The following is a 20,113-nucleotide window of genomic DNA, read 5'->3' on the forward strand; positions in this document are numbered from 1 at the left end:
GAGCCGTGGCGGCCTACGACCCGGGAAGCGTTGCGGGCGAGGCGAGGGATGTTTGATAAGAGGACTTAGGAATGCAATGTTTAGTTTGATGCAATTATTAGAATGCATTAGAGCAGTGTGGTGCACGTCAATCACCGCATTGTAATTTGCACATTTGCACACGCAGCGGGAGTTTGGGCTAGAGAGTCTGTCACGAGCCACAAAAGCGGCACTCAAATATTTTGTGAGAGGAAAAAAGCTCTGGCACAGTTAAATGGAGCACCAAGGCAAAATAATCATTAGTCTGCTCGTTCTCTAATTCCGTCCTCTTTGATTCACAGGATGAGGCCTGCAAGTCAGGAGCAAAGACCAAGAGACCGAAAAGCAAGAAGACGAAGTGAAGTTCGGAGGAAACACGGATTCGCTTTGCTTCTTAAATAAACGAGAAGCCTCCCATTGAGGTGACTTTGTGTTGTCGGGAAGTTCAATTCGTTTACTTATCTCGTTAATTGTATTTTTTTAAATTTATATATAATTTATTAAAAGTGCCTTGCGAAAAATATTTAAAGTGTAACCAACCTCCAGATTGATTTTTATTTTTGCTGAGAAAGAAAGTGTCTAAATATGTCATTTAGGGTTCTGTCTTCTTGTTTCTTTGTCCTTCTCCACTTCTGGCCGTTTCTATTGGCTCCGCCCCCTTTTGTGGGATTTGTCATAACTTGCCAGAGTTGTGCTTTCACAATGGGGAAAAGTTACACTTTAAATACTTTTGAACTGTTTAAAACCACAAACTTCAGTGATTTTGACTGGAGATTTATATGTTAGTCCAACACAAAGTGGTGCATAATCCCCGTATTGCCTCTCGTCTGCTTTCAACAGAAAAGCAGCCAAACAGCATGATACTGCCAACACCGTGTTTCACCGGTTGCTAAGAGGGATGTAGAGTATTTTCTGCCACCTTCTTGCTTTTGGTTTGTCCTGTTCCAACTTAGACCAGCGCACATCGGGCAAGAATGACCAAAAAAATGTTCTGTTGTATTTTCACCAGTGGAGACTCTTAAGTTTCATACATCTATCTTACTGTACCGTATCTATTTACACTGATAGACTACGTTTCCTGTGTGGCTTCCAAAAACTATCAAGAACAAGTTTATATTGGTTCTGTATATGGTTCTGATTTTTGCTGAGACTAATTTCTGTAATTCTACAAATTATTTAAGGGCTTCGGGGTAAAAAGATGATGAATACAAACTTACTCCACACTTTTCAGATTTTCAGTTATGCACCACTTAATTTTACTTTCAATGCCCCTAAAAAACCCCTGAAGTTTCTGGTTTTAACATGTCAGAAAAACCAAATCCCACTTCTCTACGACGCTGAATCCTCCGAGTCTGAAATATATATTTGTTTACCTATAAGAAGTCTTCGATGACGTGTTTACAGCTGGACGTATTTAATTAAAAAGAATCCATGACAACAACAGACTGCTGGGGGTTTTGTTGAGGGGGGAGGGGGTGAAGAAGAAAAGTTTTTTCTCCAAAAGTTCAACTTCAGAGTTCTTCTCTTCCATCCAAATCGGAAGCCGAACTAAAATTTCACGCCCAGTTTGTCCAGAGTTTCACAGAAATGTGCCGATACACATCAGTGCTCAACAAAATGAAGCGTCACCCCCACAAATGCCCTCTCACTCTCTCTCTCTCTCACACACACACACGCGCGCACAAGCCTACACACACACACACGCACACACATATTATTCATATGCCCAATTTCCCCATCCGCATCTGACATCCGCATGAAGCCTGTTAAATATTCAGCTTTTCCCAGCTTCCCGTCCTCTCGGAGCGTTTACTTCACTCCGGCTCCTCCGGGGGTTTCTCCTCAGCCTCCTCAGCCTCCTCAGCCTCCTCAGCTCTCCGTGTTGGTGACACTCCAGCCTGCCCAGGTCACCGCCTTGCATGTTAAGGCAACTTCTCCCGAAAAAACCTTGGGAGTTCGGCGGATAGGTTCTCCGTTTGCTGTCGTCACGGAAACATTCGCCGTTGTATGATACAAGTTCTGAAACCCGGGGAGATAAAAGAGGCACGTGTGGCAGACTGACATTTAATTTAAAAGATAACATGCACACACACACACTCACGCACGCGCGCACACACACACACACACGAGACATGCTGGATTTCTGCACATTTCAGCGATTAGGAGTAATCACAACTAATTCACTTAGCGGAGATTTCTATATCTCTGACAAGCCGTCATCACACTGAACCCAATCATCTCAACCCATAATCATTTTTTTGGGGGGGGTGGGACTTGTAGTAATCTCATATTCATATTGAAGACTGAGGAGAATAATTAGCTGTCTTAGGGTTACACATTTCACCCGTACACTTCCTGCGGCTGATTGAGGTGACGCTTATTGGAAGAACTGTGACACTCTTGAAGACAGATTGGAGATCTTTTTTGTGCTCTAGTGTGCAGACATGTACAATACAAGCATATTTCCAGTTATAAAAAGCAAGTATGGAAGCTCAAAGCACTCAATGTTTACGAAAGTGTTGGGAAAAACTAATAAATAGACTGCCTGGTCCAAAAAAAAAAATAAATAAATGTCACCACCTGGATTCAACTAAGCATAATAAATGCTTTTAATGATTTGGTTTTTAACGAAGGGTCAAATCACCGGCTCACATCAAGCCGGGGAAACGTCTAAGGAGATTGTAGAAGCTACTGAAACCGAGTTCAGAACTGACCGACTCATTAAAAACTGCAAGGAACGAGGAGAATATCAGCAAAATCCCGATTGGTGTTGGCCGGCGACGACTTAAAACGTTTCGTGATGTCAAATCGAGAAGAAAACAACAGCGGCTGTGCTTTAATAGAGTATTTCCACATGAATGTGGAAATGAAAGGTATCGGGGCTCTACAGCAAAAGAAAACCACAACTCAGTGAGACGAACCGGAGAAACGGTTCAGTTTGCAAGAAGTTATAAAGAACAGACTGGAGCGATGGAAGAGGTCATGTCATTTACTGACCGTCCTCCAGAGGCAGATGAACTGATGGCCTTTCACACTGAGACGTTTCTTCCCATTACAGTTTTTCTGCATCAATTATCTAGGGTAGGGATGTCTTCGTTCTTCATGACTGGATTGAATTGACTTTTTTTTGTGTCGTGATTTTGGTGGTATAAATATATTCAGCCTGGGCGGCTATGGAAGTAGAGGTTTGTATTGAATCAGTATGAAAATGAACATGCCGCATTAGTCCAATGATCTTATGGTTAGGTAAGAGCGTTATGGAGGACAGGGCAGCTGATTTCACTCTGTTCTTCCGTTTGAATCAGAAGAGCAGCTTTAAATTGTTATCTTGTCAACCACTGCTGCAAACCAGAAAACGCCTGCGGTCATCACTTCTTTACCCTAATTGGGTCTGACAGGGGAGGATGATGCAACTAGTAATCAAGAGGGGAAAGAAAGACTAGAAAGTTCAAAGCCTTTCCCCCTGATGGATGTTCGATTGCAGGTCTAGGTTCACACCAGAACAAAGTTTTCTTAGATTTGAAAACTTTCAGACCTCAACCTGATGTGAAGGAGCAGAAATTAAGCCACGTAATTCCAAGAAAAGCATAAATGGACAGACTGTCATTCTGCAGGAAGTACAAGGATTACTCCAGAAGAAAAGAAAACAAAAACAGGACAGATGCCACGCTGATTCCACTGCTATGGCAACGGAGAAGCATTCAGAGACCATTCCTGTGGGTTTGCCGAGAGTTCTGCCAAAAAGCGCTGTAAAGAAGTTGTAATTGAAAATCCTCAGCAACTTTGTCTATTGGTCGAGGAGTCGTGTAGAGACGAACATGATGGGACACACAGCGAGCCAGTAACAGTTGCTTCAGGATTACAACGTTAACATTCCTGGCAAACTCCTCACATCCTGATTCTACTGAGAACCTGTGGAGCAACATTTAGTCAAATTGACTGTTTGGATGTTTGCGTTGTATTATTATGTTATTCCCTCATCAAATACATACTTGGATATTTGAGAAATCCTTAAATCTCCCATGGCAACCTTCCAGCTGTGCAAAACACCTGGGTGGACCTAGCCGCGCCTTCGAGTTTCTGAGATTCTGTGCTTTTGCCTCACAGAGCAGCTCTCCCCCCGCGAGTTCCTCAACTCGGCTCCTTCAGACTAGCGGCAGCAGCAATTAGGAAACACCTGATGGAGCTGAGCATCTGCTGAGCTCAGTACATGAGCTGCTTCTCAGTGCAACGCTGGTAAAAACATTGGTAAAGGGTTAATAGAGGAGCCATGTTGTGATGACCTCCTGAAGGCGGAGTTTTAGAAAGAGCAGAAGTTTTTACAGAGAGGCATTAAATTATAAAGTAAAATTTATTGCAAGTCACATTTGATACACGTAGCATTTTTGTAACGTCTGAAGGTAACATAGTTACTTGATTGTGCCTGGAAAACACGATACTGCCCCTTTGAAAAGAAAGTTGTCAGATTAACAATCCGCACAACGTGATTTCATCAAAGCGTCGACTTTGATTTCATCAAAGCGTCGACCCGTCAGGATTTGGCCCGGAAGCTGATATCAACATGATGCACCAAGGCTAACTACAAAAGACCAAAATGTGAATATTAATTCTTCACACGAACTCGATGTCAATCTGTAAAAAAGGGAATTTTTGTTTGACGTTTCTAAAAATATATATTACTGAGCTCCTATATACCACGGACACAGAAGAAAGAAAAATAAATAAATAAATCTAACACGGTTTGCGAAAAACAAACTTTCTGTCAACATTTGACCATTTGAAGTGTTTTCCTCTGGAGGATCTTTTCGCTCCCTTTCATTTCACTTTGTCATGTGCTGTGACAGTTGCCACCTGCCTGTTGAGCACTTTGCGTCAGACGCAGCCACTTTGTCATTGCTGAGCCACAATGCTTCTGCTGTCTGACATTCTGATGGGAGGTGGTAGTTTTTTTTTTTTTCTTCTTCTCTTTTTGGCGTTTTTGCATCTTTGCCTCCTTGTGAGTAATTGGTAAATTTGTGATTTTCTTCATTCACAGATTGCTTTCTGAACAATGCAACACAGAGTTCAGATAACATTGGATGACTGATTGTGTTGCACTAAGTCCACCTGTGGCGTCAGAGAGAGGAGCAGCACACAAAACATACCTCTGGCTGCGCGTGGACGGCCTTTTAAGACTTATTTCCTTCGAAGGCCTTTAGCTAAATAAATGCTTCACGCCTTTTTAGAGAGAATCCAATCCAAAGTTCACGGTTGCTGTGGCGCGATTGCCTCCATAAAGTTTACGAACCTCACTCGTTTTATCTCATAGATTACATGTCCAGGTTTGGTATTTTGTAATCCACGTCTACAGATGTCCTACTGACACTTCCTGTTTTGCAAAAGTGTTCAAAACTCTTGAGCTGGTTTTATGAGGCAATCAGAGACGATAAAAACAAAGTTGCGCGCAACAGTGAAGATGTCGCGTTTGTTTTGTGAAACTTTTGAATCAGAATCTGAAAAGTGCGGCATGCTTTTGGCGCCAGTGCTTTGCAAAACTGCACACAGCGGTGAGTCTTTTCCGGTATGTCTCTGCTAACGTTAGCAGGAACCAGTCAGGGTGGATTAAAAGAACCAGAAAAGGCTTTCCACATCAGATTAAGACCTGGACTTTAAATAGGCCATTCCATTCAATTGCATCTCTGGCTTTATGCTTCATGTTGTTTTACCCCTGGGAGAATAAACCTCGACCTCGAGCTGAACTCTCTTTAATTTCCAAAATGAGCTTCTAAATAGTTTTTTTTAAAGGTTTTTTCAATTTGGTAACCAAATACAGAGATATTAAAGGCTGACTTATTTACAGCGAGTTAAGATTTTAATGAAGGATTCTGCAGTTAAGTTTAAAAATTATCTTTGAAAAGATACCATACAGTTTATTTTTATTTGTATATAAATTACCAATTGTATCAAAATGCTTGGGTATGAATGTTTATTTGATGTGTTTTATTACTGTTGTTCAGGGATTGTAGACATTGTCGCGCTCCAACGAAACCTGAAAGAACAAGTGTACTTTAATTGCTTGGAGAGCTGTTCAATAAAGTACGGTGAAAAACACCGGAAATTGCTTCGTCTTCAAAATAAAAGCGCAACATTTCTCACACCATTTCTGTCCAAATGAAAGTATCTCGGTTTGTCTTTTTTTTTCTTTAATAAATAAAATAAAACAATAGTCCTTTGTGAGGGAAATTAAAAAGCTTTCCACTTGAATTTGGTATCTTTGGACGTCTGTTTAACACTGTTAGTACAGTGAGAGCTTTACTCAGACATTATGAGCGGATCCTGGTTTCACTAGAAGATCGACTTGACACTGGTGACAAAATCAGCTGTGCGCGCCGTGGTACCCGCACATCCCGTTGATAACTGGGAGTCAACGAGGGAGAGAGAGAACACCTAGTGGATCTACAGGCATTATAATCATAACACAACTGGAAAAGGAAAAAGAAAAACATCTTCCAGGGAAAAAGGGGGAGTTCTGTATTCCACAGAGGGGGGTAAAAATGGGACATTTGGGGGGTTCATCCAGTCTCCGGTCTCCAGTCAGCTCCACATTAAAGTGGAGCGGAACTCTCGGACGCGCCGCCGGACCTCTGCTGCGCCTCGGCGCGCTCCGCGAAGCATCAGCCCCACAATGAGAGCAGCTCGGCTCTAACTATGGGCGCGCACATCCTGGAGTCCAACTCCAGCGCCAACCTGACGCCCGCGGTGTCCGAGGCTGGGATCGTGCTGCCGGGCTACCTGGTGGTGATCTTCTCGGTCCTCATGGTGACTCTGGTGATCGTGGTGGTGGCCGGGAACGCGCTGGTCATCATGGCTTTTATCGTGGATAAAACCCTGAGGAATCAGAGCAACTACTTCTTTCTGAACCTCGCCATCTCCGATTTTCTCGTGGGTAAGTTGGCACTCTCGGGAGAATATCTCTTATTTATAAAGTGCTTATATTTTATTTTCTCCTCGCTAGTGCTTATTACGCACGATCCGACACGTATTCTGACACATAAATTGGAGTGTTTTTCTCTTCTAAATGTGGTCTTTCTCATTATTCACGGGCATTTTTACGCACCGAGGAGCATAATTGTATTTTTTAAATCATTATTATAGTAGTTGGCCGCTCACGTTCCTTTCTATAGGTAAATACTTCATCTGAGGGTAATTAACAAATTTGCTGGGAGAAACTGTCCGAAATCTGCACCTAATTTTTTTAAACTGCCACATGTAATAAAACGGCTGGCACCCAGACGGTGCAGAGGTGGGAATGTTAATGATTTGGAGGGGTTGAATCATCATGCGGTATATCTTTTGTATGTGTGTGGGTGTGTGTGTGTTCCAGGTGCTTTCTGCATCCCAGTGTACATCCCCTACAACCTGACTGGCAGGTGGATGCTGGGGAAGGGGCTCTGCAAAGTCTGGCTGGTCATGGACTACCTGCTCTGCTCCGCCTCCGTCTTCAACATCGTCCTCATTAGTTATGACCGCTTCCTGTCAGTCACCAGGGCAGTAAGTACAGCCTGTGAAGATGCTCATTTCTACACACAGACACACGCACGCACGCACGCACGCACGCACGCACACACACACACACACACACACACACATATCAGAGTCACATTTAGTTCAAAGAAGGTGTCATTTCCCCCCCAAAGGCACATTTTGGTGCAAGATGTCACCGACTTCCCCTGCTGCCCTCAAGGTTTTTTTTTTTTTATTCTTTATTATATGAGTTCATGTCTCCACGTGTTTCTCCACATGTTGGCTCTGTAATTATCTGTCTTTTGATTATTCAGATCAATAATTACTTGAGCAAATCGTTTGGCTTCCAGTTGAGTTTTAGCAACAAAGTCGTTTCTGCCTGCAGTGAAGACAGTTTTAGTTTCAAAACTGCAATATTTCCCATGATCCCAGCTACTAGTTTCAATGTCTTTGAAAACCAGCATGATCAAATTCATTTTGGCTGCTTTATGTGATGCTGCTGTTTTACCCCACCTGTTGCTGTGAACTGCTGGTCAGAAGGCGTAAATTAGTTCTCTATGCTTAGAGAGAAAAAAAAAAATCAATTTGGAGCATTAAAAAGCTCTGCTCTGCCCCTCCCCTATCTGTTGCTGTGCTGATGCTCGGCTGGAGAAGGCTCTGGCATTTCTCCATTTGTGGAAAACAGTCCATTTTACAAGAAACTAAACGAGCATCACTCGTTGATTTCATCTGAATAATGGTTGCTTTCTGTTTGAAATGAAAGCCGTTTCATCAGGTTGTGATTTTCATCCCTTTTTAAAATGTCAGGTAAAAATACTGAAATCACGTTTTTCGTACTTAAACGTGTCGTAGCAGAAGACCCTCGTGACAGTCTATGTCCTATCGATGGCTCCTAAAGAATGTTCTGGCATTTGTAAATCCACAACCGGCTCCAGTTTATCATGAAAACAAGGAAAATATCGTTTCCAGGTGCAGCAAATTCTAATGCTGCAGATTATTTGCATGCTATCTAAGAGAGCTCTGTTCTCAGAAGACATCCACTCTTTAAACGCCCATATTTTTTTTGACCAGATCAGCTGCACGTGCTAATGCGCACTTAACCAAATCTGCTGTCCTTGCTACTCCACATCTCTTCTCAGTCTGGGTGATTTGCTGTATCTTCATTCCTCTGGATGTGCAGGAAGTGGAGCCACATTAAAAGAACGTTTCAACATCAAGTCAGGTCCTGCTGCAGTGGATTTCTCTGGTTTCTTTGGGAGATAAATTCAGATTTTCTGGTCCAGAAGGATGAACCTCTTGGCTAAAGACCAAAGATGATCTTCCACCAGTTTGAGCCAACTCCAACATCAAGAGCATCATAACATTTTATGAGGACGCTACATTATGAAATCTTAAACCGTCATCACATTTGTATCGATTGCAGCTCAGCGAAGCCCAAAGTTCTAAATTATAATAGGATAATGTGGGCCATTAATGATCTTCCTGTAGGAAATGCATACTGGAAATGTATCCAGTCAGAATAATCTCTGAATAGAAACTAAAACACGTGAGATTCCACAAAGATTTGCTCATTTAAAAGACTAATATTTTTTAGCCTTTTGCTCTGCTTTTCATTTTTTTTAATCGAATAAAACCAGGTCCCTTCTGCTCTCAGTACGAGTTTAACCAGGACGGTCCTTAGTGACACACAGCCTCCAGCCTCCATTTCATGTGTAAATTATCATCAAATTCCCTTTAAATAATCGGCCAATGCAAAGATGATAAGGGCATAAGGGTTAATTTAAATCCCGTTTGCTTAAACCACTCTGATTTCTTTTTTTTTTATATTGGAGTTGTTTTAAAGACAATCCACATTAAAAGACACCAAGAGAGTTATTCATCCGGGGTGGGATTAAATGCTCCTCAATAATTTAACAGAAAGCCTATTTAAAAAATCTTTTAAATCAGCCCCTTTAAGTGGGTAAATTAAATTTTCTTTTAATTTTCTACTGATCAAAGAATCAAAGTGAAAAACAAAAACTGCAGAAAGCTAAATTCCCTTTCCTGGAGCCTCGACTCTTGGGTTAAACTCAGCTGTCGATGTAGTAAAACCTGCTGACGATGAAACGACACGGTTCACGTTTCTGAGGCGTCGCTGTCATTTCAGAGCCGCCGATTCGCTACTGGTGGATCACAGGCAGAGTTTGGTTACTCAGATGATGTCACAGTTATGTAATGCAGCAGTCAGGAAGTATTTCGTACGGTGGGCGTAGAATCAGGTTGGAGAGGAAGCAGCAGGGAGGGCTTTGTGGAAGTCAGTTTCATGGATGGTGGACACACGATTAATTTGGGAATAAAACCATTAAAACCCACGTTGTAGGCTTGTTCTTCCTGCTTAGTTATTCTTAGCAATTTCCTTTAAAAAACCTGCGTCTTGTAAGGTCAATTATCAATGAACAAAGAGGTCTTTTTGATTTAAAAAAAAAAATGTTTTGTGGAGCTACTATAATAAATTTACTCTCTCACAATCTTTTTCTTTTTCGTTTGATAAATCATTTAATTTCGCAGCACAGCAAAATTTTGATCTCGTGTTGACTGGTGGCTCTCAAAAAGGCCGTGATGAAATCTCATCTCCTCGGCGTTCATTTCGAATCTGCGGGGAGCGTTATCTCTTTCATTTACCGCTGAAGTGTCTTTGCTTTTGTAGTGAACAACTCAAGATCCAGGCCAGCTCCAATTAGGGGCCGATCTCAAAGAGGCGCCGTGTCATTATCAGCTTTTCTTTTCTCCTCAACTTGGTCTTTAGCCACATCAACAGCAGCAGCAACATCCCCAGCTGTTGCAATGTACTGAAGCAGTTTGATAAAAAATAAAATAAAATAAAGAAATAACAGGAGAACAAAAAGACTTGAAGAATAGTGAATAGAGGAGCCCTTCTGAATGATGGTGAGGAGGTGAAGCTAAATGAGAGAGAGCAGAAAGGAAGAGCGAGGGGAAACCAGATGTCTCTTTCACAGCCATGTTCCATCAGTGAATGTGGCTCTCAGCCCAACATTCCCCTGCTCTGTTTGGCTTCAGTGACACACCGTGGAGTAAGTGCGTCATGAGTGGGTTTTATTTACAGCATCCCTCCCTGGCTCTACCAGAGCAACAATAAGGGCTTCATCCTGAAGAAGAAACCAGCGTTTTCTTTTTCTTTTTTCTTTTTCAGGCTGTTGCCACCGAAGCAGCTGTGCCTGATTGTTAGTCACAGAAACACATGTATTATGGAGCAGAGTTTGTGTTGTGAGGGCATCACTGGTAAATCACACTCTGTGCCTCTCCTCTCCTTGCAGGTCAAATACAGAGCGCAGAAGAACATCACACGCCAGGCGGTGTTGAAGATGGGGGCGGTCTGGTTGCTGGCGTTCCTCCTCTACGGCCCCGCCATCATCTTCTGGGAGGCCATCGTGGGCCAGAGCGTAGTCCCGGCCCACGAGTGCTACGCAGAGTTTTACTTCACTTGGTACTTCCTGCTCAGCGCGTCGACCTTCGAGTTCTTCACGCCGTTCGTGTCGGTGGCCTTCTTCAACCTCAGCATCTACCTTAACATCCACCGGAGGAACAAGTGCGGCAACGGCGGTGCCGAGGACGAGGCCAAGCCGCAGAGAAAACCCAGGAAGTACAGAGACGGCGCGGGGGCCTGGTCCGTGTTTTTTGTCAAGACTCGGAAGGTGACCTCCAGCGAGCCTGCTGCCATCTCGGCGGTCATAGAGGACGATGACATTCTGTCGCCCTCCTCCAGCGGCTGCCCCGACACCAGTCAGATTTTTGTGCAGAGGGAGAAGTTCTCTCCTCACCGGAAAAACTCCAGGCTGTTTCAGCACACGGCTTCCTGCATGGCGCCGGGCCGGAGAACTCCCGGATCCCGCCTTTCCCGAGACAAAAAGATCGCCAAGTCGTTGGCCATCATTGTCTGTATTTTTGGGATATGCTGGGCTCCGTACACTCTGCTCATGATCATCCGCGCCGCCTGTGGCGGCGAATGTGTGGCGCACTACTGGTACGAGATCACGTTCTGGCTCCTGTGGCTGAACTCGGCCATCAACCCGTTCCTGTACCCTTTGTGCCACAGCAGCTTCCGACGAGCTTTCTCAAAGATACTGTGTCCCAAGAGGCAGTCGGTGCAGCCTCAAATTGAGGTTCAATCTTGCTAGATGAACTCAGCTGCACAGCCATATTTGAAGAATGCAGTTCGTGTTTGACGGTCATACGCTGTAAAAACTCATACAATGTTCTTCCATGAAAAAAAGGTTTCAAACCAAGAAGATGTGTTTGCATTTAAAGGGATAGTTTGGCATAGGTTGGATCTTACCCTTATAAGAGGCAGGTGTGTGTCGTTTCCACTGGTGGGTGATGTGGACTTTAAATTTTCTCACAATATTTTGTGATACTATTGCGATAACGATAAAAGGTATCACAGGTCACTGCGTAGCTGTGACTGCATGACACAGCAATTTTAGTTCCACAATGCAAACACTGCTTTTGAAAAAACATTTTTAATGAGCTTCTTTAGGATACCAGTCACTAAACGTCACACAATAACTGCTTAATTTCTTCAAATTTATCAATGTTTGTTGACTCTCTCATCGGACAAACAGTATAGAAAATAGTAAAATTAGCAATTTGACAATAGCCACAGCTTGGGTTTTTTTTTCTTAACCATCATTAATTGGAATTTGTCATGACGACAAAATCAAAATTCTTATAAATAATTTATTGTGGTGAAAGACAAACGATGCGCTAAATGCACACCTCTTGTCATATTGCGAAGAAAGGCTAACAGCTAATTTGACCCACTTGCTATTTTAGGTGAAGTTACCAATTTAAAACAACTCAAACCAAAAACAACATTTCAACAGGATACTGCACAGGATTAGTGGATATTGTATGTGTATATTTTATTAGGAGAACATTGGTTGCTGTTTGATTAACTGAGCATTTTATGTGTAATTAAGCTAAAGTTATGTTAGCATAAGCTGCTGGCTGTTTCCCTTCTCACCAGCTACGTTCTGTCCGTTTGGTTTTTTGCCTGCCGAGGGGAAAGTAACGTTTTGGATTATCTGTCTGGCTGCTTTGTGCAACTACTGTATATTACAACAGTCTCAACTTTATGTAACTGTGCAGAGTAACGACGACATTGCCTATAGCTCAGAAAATGGCACCAAACCTAAGGTTGATATCGGCTAATACCGTGTTGTATCCCATGGAGAAGAACTGATTTTAGTTTGAGCTCTTTTAACTCCTCAAAATCAACCGAGCTGTGTCGTTATTTGTAACAGTTTCCTTTCCCGTGATGGAAAAAAGTCAAATTGAAACAACTGTGTCGAGAACTGGATTCTTCATCGCAAAGAAAGTTAGTAAAGCGCGACTGCTTTATTGCTATTATTTTTGTCTTTCCTTCCCGAACTGCCTCAACTTTTTTTAATGACAAATCTTTATTCAAAGGGAAAGAAACTGTTGCGAACAACAACCTTGCTTCGTTTCAAGGCACCCAAGCTATCCCTTTAAGCGAGAATTGTCAGGACACATTTGACAGCAATACGACGATGCAAAACAGTCTAGAACATGTTTGTAATGACAGAGCAGTGGAGTGCGAGTCCCACTGAATCTGCATCAGTAGGTATAATTCCTCTTGATGAGAGTGCCCTCAAGAGCCAGTGTCACATCTTTTATTTAAGCGCCGTAAAACGTTGGTTTCAAGATGTATGTAAACCTTCACTGTAACTAGATTGAGATGGATTAATGTGGCTTGGGCTTCGGGGTCTTAATGTGCTAAAAGCTGTGAGGTGATGATTTATGTAGCCAGGTAGTCGGTGATTACCATCATTTAGTCCAGTTTATTACATTAGGCCTCCTGTACGGCACATAAAAAAAATGATAAATTAGTGTCTGTCTGAATAGAAGCAACCAGAAAGACTTAAACGTCGTCTTTTTTTTTTTTTAAGATGGAAAACCACTTAAATCTCATGTGTGTCCGGCTAATAAGAAATAAGGACTTAGTGGTTTTTTAATGATTTAAAACTGACTGCACATGCTGTCCTTTTTCCGTTTTCTTCTCGAATCCATAGAAGAGAAATCTCTAGCATATGCCTTCAAAAAGCCAATTCAAGCTTTTCATCGTGCAGCAATAGAATCACTAATGCTCAAGTCCTCAAACATCAAAGCACAAGAAGAACCGACTGCTGGCTGTCTTTTCTATCACTCGTCTTATGTTGCCTACACAACGTTTATATTTAAATGAAGCTGTTGTTGATGTTAATAATGTCATGATGAAATGGAAAAACAAGATTAAACCCTTTGTTCACTCAGACCTGTTCAAGACAAACCTAAATGTCAGCTCCTGCTCGGTGACTCGTGTCTGGGGACTGCGGGATGTTTTGCTCTGATATAGAACGTGTGGCTCTCTGGACCTAATAGACGGTGACTCATCTTGAAGTTTTGTCTGTTTTGGTGAGTAATAAGGAATCGTTTGTGTGTGATCTGTTGGTTTTTCTCTAAATCTGGTCAGAAGTTAACAGACAATCATTGTGGTTGTAAATATCATCTTCATTTTGAGCTTTTAGTGGTTTAAACGATTTCAGCTTTAAGGTTGGGAACGTCAAGCATTTCTTGAGAACAAGTGGTATTTAATCCACACAGTTGAGTCCGTGTTTGTTTTTACTCCAGCCAGATTGAGGTAATCTTTTAAAAAATGCCAACATTTTTCTTTTGACGCAGTACCAACGTTTCGAAGCATCCTGCAGGCCTTTAGGGCGCTCCTTCATGTCCATGTATGGTCAGAGTCCCAACTCAAATCAACTGGAGAATCTGTAGACGACGCTACAGATTAGGGTGATGGCAAGGAGGTCTTTCAACCTCATCACCAAAGATAAATGGTCAAATTGCCAAAATAAACATCCATAAAGTTGCTCGGCAACTATCAACTATAATTTTCACATCACATTTTTAAATCACGTAATAAAATTGGATTTTCTAATATTGTTTTGTGTTTGTAGAAATGTTTGTCATTCCACAGCAGACATCTTGAATGAAAATATTATTTTTTTTCCATCCAGCATGTACAAGGGTATTCACATTCACTTTTGGTACAATTTGATTAAATGTCCCTTATCATCCACATGCCTTTTGGTTCCCACCAACAAACTTCGTTTATGGTTATTTGAGCACCGTTTCCAGCGGTATTGCTAGAGTTTTCACAAGTTTTGACACGCCTGGCTTTTATTTCCTTCAGGTTCCTAACAAAGCTGAGGTGAAGACTTGATGTGACCTGTTTTAGCCATCCCTAACTCATTTTGACGCATGTTTGGGATCATCGTCCTACTAAAACGACCAAACTGAGTCGACGTTTCTACAGTCCAGTCTTGATGTCAAACAGGATTTAAAGATAAAGATGCACTTTTTTTGTCTTTCTCCTCAGTCCAGGCTCTTTTTGTAACCACTGTGGGCAAAACAGTCCTACAGCATGAGGCCGGCATTGTGCAGGGCAGTACTGTATTCTCTTTCCACCTCACCTAGAGGCCTAGTAGCTCATTCTTAGTGTTTCTCTGATCATAAAACTTTTCTCTAGGAGCTCAGTTCTATCGACCCTCTTTGGAGCAATGGTTTATTTTCTGGTCAGCATATTCTCTCTCACTCCATGGCAACATAAAGGTTGTTTCACTCCTGCTGCCTTTCCACTGTTTATAGATTATGACAAACTTGAGCTGGATATTTCTTTTTTATCTGTTGGTGACATTTTGTACAATATTTATTAAAACTTGATCACATATGGGTCTTCCAACATACCAATGATCCCAAACAAACAATCTGGTCTTAGAACTGTTAAAGTAGGCGAACATTTAGCTTTTGATGGGCCTTTTCAATATCTGGACACACACTCTACTGAAAAAACAACCAGTTGAAATTAATTGCTAATCTAGATTATTTCCATGCAAAAATTTTGCAAGAAGCTTCAGAAAATATGCAATTTATTGATTGTTTCTTTGCTGTGACAATACCTATTGGGAACAAATGCTATCCTGGCTGCTAGAAAGTTTTTTTTTTTTTTTTTTTTAATTTGTGGGCTGAGTGAAAGAACAATCCAATCCTGTCTGCTTATGCTAAACAGATTACTCTATTAACCCTAGTTTGGAGTTTGCTCCGTTGGTAAGACGATGTCTGCCAATAGTTCCTGAGTCTCATCTCGATGCTGTTTTGCACTGTGATTTCTTCCGGTGATAACAAACCTTTTTTTCCCCCCACACCGTCGCACCGCTGCCTCCACCAGCTGCTGTTTGGCTTCGGAAGAGAGGATTTGGACATAATCAACTTTGTTGTTCAACATAAAAATGCATTTTCTTACAAATCCGTAACACCCTTTCCGATTTTCAAGCTCTATTCCCAAATCTGTGTTGTTTCAGTAGAGAAATAATCAACCAAATTAAAATTCACTCACTTTTTGTGCTTTAGTTATTTAATTAAACCTGCATTTATACATGTTTTCCTCAGTTTATGACGCCGTAGAGATTTTAATCTTTTAATTTTAATATTCCTGTTTATAAATGTCACCGAAGCTGTTTGGTGGGTAATCATTTCATTCTGGAAATGAAAATGCTTTATGCAACCTTGAGAGAGCAAAATTAACATGAAACATTCATATTATAGAGGAGAGAATGGAGAATTTTGACCCTGAATATCCAATTCACTAAAGAACATCTGGATCAACTTTCATGCTCCATTTGTTCAAAAGGCTTCATATTTTAAATAACTCATATTTAAAACGTATCATCTGTCTGGGTCTGCCTGCGGCCTTTATCGGACCTGATGATTGTGTTGCCGTCTCTGGACTTTTTATTTATTATGCAAACGTCGTCGGGGATGGGAAATTCTTCATATTCATACTAACTCAGTTAAGCCAAAATTTTAAAATAAACAGTTTACAGGAAAGATTTGAAGCCACATGTTTCATATTTTTGTCCAAAGGCTGCATTGGATCTTTAAAGCTGAATTTTGGTTTTAATTTTGTTTAGTTATGATTCTCAAGTTCAGAAGTAAACTTGGTTCTCTAACAAGAAGATAAACAAGTTAAAGATAAACTCCAGCTAAATACAGTCGTCTCTCATGCAATATGATGTCTGTTTTATTTTACTCCTTCCTATTTCCATCCATCCCATCCATCCATTTTCTTGACACCCTTGTCCCTTAGTGGGGTCAGGAGGGTTGCTGGTGCCCATCTCCAGCTAACATTCTGGGCGAGAGGCAGGGTCACCCTGGACAGGTCACCAGTCTGTCACAGGGCAACACAGAGACACACAGGACACACAACCATGCACACACACACTCACACCTAGGGGCAATTTAGACAGACCAAGTAACCTGACAGTCATGTTTTTGGACTGTGGGAGGAAACCGGAGTACCCGGAGAAAACCCACGCATGCACAGGGAGAACATGCAAACTCCATGCAGAAAGACCGGGGCCGGGAATCAAACCCAGAACCTTCTTGCTGCAAGGCAACAGCTCTACCAACTGCGCCAATGTGCAGCCCGTTCCGATTTCCTATTTTTGAAATGAATTTCTTTGACAGCCTGTCACTTTAAGAAAGAAATCTCTACCCACATTTGGCAGACACACACATCCACATCTGTCACACACACACACACACACACACACACACACACACACACACACACACACACACACACACACACACACACACACACACACACACCAAACCAGTCAAAACTTCATGCTGCTGCTCTTCACAGAATTCAATGTTTTTCATGGCATTAAAAACAAAAAACGAAAAAAAAAACCCCAGCTTTTTCGCTTTCACATTTATTTCCTAAAAATATTTGGAGAGCAACGAAATCCCCCACATGGAGACGTGACAGCATCATCTCACAACCACCCAGCAGGACAGCAGCGAAATAAAATCACATAAATTGGTGAGAAGTAGCTAAAAGAACATTCGGCCCCTAAATCCCACAGGTACAATCTCGATGGGGTCAGACGCCAGTCGTGTGACGGAGGCGCAGTTCCCCCCCAAAAAAAAAAAGAAAATTCCAGAGCTAAAACTCCCAGAGACCAGAGGAAATAATGTTCATGTTGCGGTGCCAGACACTCCAGGACGCCTCCGCATGTTTTCTGTCCATACCTTAACAAGTCTCGACTGTTTATGCTGCAAACTGGAGAGCTTCTAAATATTATGTGAGCGGCCAGAAAGACATCCAGGTTTCTCCGTGTTTGTAGCACCAAAAAAAAATACTAACCTGAATTTGGATTTAGGAGTTGCGTCTGTAGAGATAGGCTGGAAAAAATAGATAAAAACATTTGCATTGATATTGGCTAGATTTGGAGCACAGCGTGCGGTGAAGGAAGTATTTTGAAACGCTTTTGAAACATTGAGTAAGATTGCAAAATCTGAAATAATGATGTGAGGAGGGCACTTAAAACGCCAGGAAACTCAGCATGGGTTGTCATGAAAAGCATGGATATTCATGCTGCTTTGGTTCCTTTCTCTATAAAAGAACAGAGAGAGCTCGGTTACTAGAAAAGGACAAACAAAAAGAGGGTGAATATAATTTGTTCACGTAGAAGAAAATACAAAAAAACTCCAGAAGATTAGATAAGATGTAGATGTGCTCGCCTTATCTTACTCAAAGACAAATCAGTGAAAGGCAAATAATTGTGTTGCGTCTTCGCTGCTGCCGAAACATGGCGAGAAAAACTGCAAAGACTTTGAAACCTTACTTCATTTCTTTCTTTAGTTAATTTGTTTGGGTCGGCAGATTAAAAGGGGTGTTATCATGTATTCTCCAGGCACATAGTGTCATTTAAAAGCACAATAACTATGTTACCTTCAGTTGTTATATAAATTGTGTGTATATCGAAAATAATTTAAAGGAAATTTGAAACTTTGAAATTGGCTTCTGTCTCTTTAAGAAGCTTGACAGGTTTATTAGTAAACGTGTACAATGAGATGATTCTCACAGATTAATGGCTGCAGTGCAGGACACCAGTAGGAGGGGGAGGTAAGTGGTGTCTGAGATCTGAGATGATTCAGATTGATTTTGAAATTAGATGAGAAACAATACACTTTAGTCGAGGTTGTCGATTGTCTCTCGGCCCTATTTCCAGGTCGGAGTGTGGAAGGACAAGTGAGTTATTGACGGGAACAAGAGAATGGAAGTTTGTGTGGAGGAGAAACGGCGGTGGTGAGGGTCAGCAAACCCTCACCTCATTATCAATCCTGTGCAGGGGTGAAAGTAAGGGGGTACGGCAGGGTACTGCGTACCCCTAAAAGATTTAGTGGGGGTACGCAGTACCCTCAAGAGAGGAGCGGCTCTCTGCTGTAAAATAAATCAATGGATTCACTGTGCAGCCGTGAGTTCACCCACTAATCAGCCGTGACTGATTAGTTTTTCAAGAACAATCTAAAACAGACTTAATCAGTTAATAAATAGCTTTTTTCCCCGTTTCATATTGTTTCTGAACTCTTCGTGCTTTGCTAGAGAAGGGGCGCAATATGTTGATCGCGGAAGGTTTTGAGTCGATCTCGGCATCAGGTGACAAACTGAACGCCGTCAGGACGCTGAGAGCAGCACGTCCTCCTCTGACTCCTTATCAAAACGTTCGTAATTTTATTAAAGAGCAACAACAACAAAATCAACATAACGTGCTCAAATTAATGACCCAACAACAATAATAATCTCAGTAATTATTGTTTCAACAAGGTGTTGCGCAATTCTGTGCGTTTCGGTTCCATTACCAAAATAACAGCAGAGCAAGGGTTTAAAATGAACTAATCAACCACCGCTGTGTTCGGGGAGGCTTATTAATAATCGCAAAATAAATATCAAGCCTGCAAACCTAGTATTGTAACGGACCGGTTGTTATGTTTTTAACGTAATCTCGGTTCGGCTTGTGGAGCGCAGGAGGTCGCCATAGCAACGGCTGTGCTTAAACGACAGAGACGGAGAGTAAAAAGGTAGGAGTGGTTTAGAGTTGATCACCTGTTTAGGTTGTTTGACCTTTTTTTACTTTTGCATTGGCTCATCATAGCCGCTGTAGTTTCTGAACGTTCAATAAAGACACACTTGGACTAATTATACCTCGTTTTTTGTGACTATTAGTCATTTACAACAAACATCAAACACGGTTAATATGTTTCATTAAGTATTTAACAAACAAATGGCTTCTACCACGATAATTATGTGAAATTAAATTAATTGTCTGATATAAAAAATAGTTTGGTGCTGTCGGACTCAGAGTCTGAGAGGCTTTTCCTTTATCAAACAATTTTGTTTTGCCTCTTATTTAGTGGAAATATTGATGTTGATGAGACTTTTGACAAAATAACCTTTTTCAACCTTTATAGCTCCACTTTTGAAAATGAGAAGCTAACATTCACAAATGACATTGAAATAAAATCCAGTCCAACATCTGGTTTGAGTTGATTCCTCTGGAACCAGTTGGAGGAAAAATATCCCAACTTCAGAAGATGAGCTTTAACCTAACAGAGCTCTGTGGTTCCTCCTGTCAGTCTGAGAGTCGGGGTGAGGAGGCGCCATGTTAGGAAGATGAAGTGGAAG

General features: G+C 41.7%; 2 protein-coding genes across 5 annotated transcripts in view; both read left to right on the top strand.

Moving 5' to 3' along the window:
• impact (impact RWD domain protein) overlaps positions 1 to 1,459 on the top strand; it is a 28,210-nt gene extending 26,751 nt beyond the window's left edge. For both annotated transcript variants that reach the window (XM_008407417.3, XM_008407418.2), the window contains one exon: positions 321 to 1,459. In XM_008407417.3, the coding sequence (XP_008405639.1) occupies positions 321 to 380 (60 nt within the window). In that variant the 3' untranslated portion in view covers positions 381 to 1,459. The remainder of the gene's footprint in view (positions 1 to 320) is intronic.
• A 413-nt stretch (positions 1,460 to 1,872) lies between these two features.
• On the top strand, positions 1,873 to 19,632 carry LOC103463815 (histamine H3 receptor). 3 transcript variants are annotated; one of them, XR_001776573.2, is made up of 4 exons: positions 1,873 to 6,943; positions 7,382 to 7,548; positions 10,836 to 13,992; positions 14,260 to 17,562. XR_001776573.2 is itself a non-coding variant. In XM_008407419.3 (3 exons), exons 1-3 carry the CDS (start codon positions 6,706 to 6,708, stop codon positions 11,694 to 11,696), a joined length of 1,266 nt encoding a protein of 421 aa, XP_008405641.1. In that variant the 5' UTR covers positions 1,873 to 6,705; the 3' UTR covers positions 11,697 to 19,632. The 3 variants fall into 3 exon arrangements, 1 of the variants encoding a protein (XP_008405641.1); XR_014087351.1 differs by having other exon boundaries at positions 14,774 to 17,562; XM_008407419.3 differs by having other exon boundaries at positions 10,836 to 19,632.
• Positions 19,633 to 20,113: the final 481 nt, after the last annotated feature.

This window comes from Poecilia reticulata, chromosome 4, assembly GCF_904066995.2.
Source record: "Poecilia reticulata chromosome 4, P_reticulata-male-v2, whole genome shotgun sequence".
Lineage (NCBI taxonomy): Eukaryota > Metazoa > Chordata > Actinopteri > Cyprinodontiformes > Poeciliidae > Poecilia > Poecilia reticulata.

Bases quoted from the DNA above. Each gene is read 5' to 3' on its own strand.
- LOC103463815 (XM_008407419.3), top strand. From the start codon at position 6,706: ATGGGCGCGCACATCCTGGAGTCCAACTCCAGCGCCAACCTGACGCCC. The intron at 6,944-7,381 runs GTAAGTTGGCAC...TGTGTGTTCCAG, and splicing joins CATCTCCGATTTTCTCGTGG to GTGCTTTCTGCATCCCAGTG. The intron at 7,549-10,835 runs GTAAGTACAGCC...CTCTCCTTGCAG, and splicing joins TCCTGTCAGTCACCAGGGCA to GTCAAATACAGAGCGCAGAA.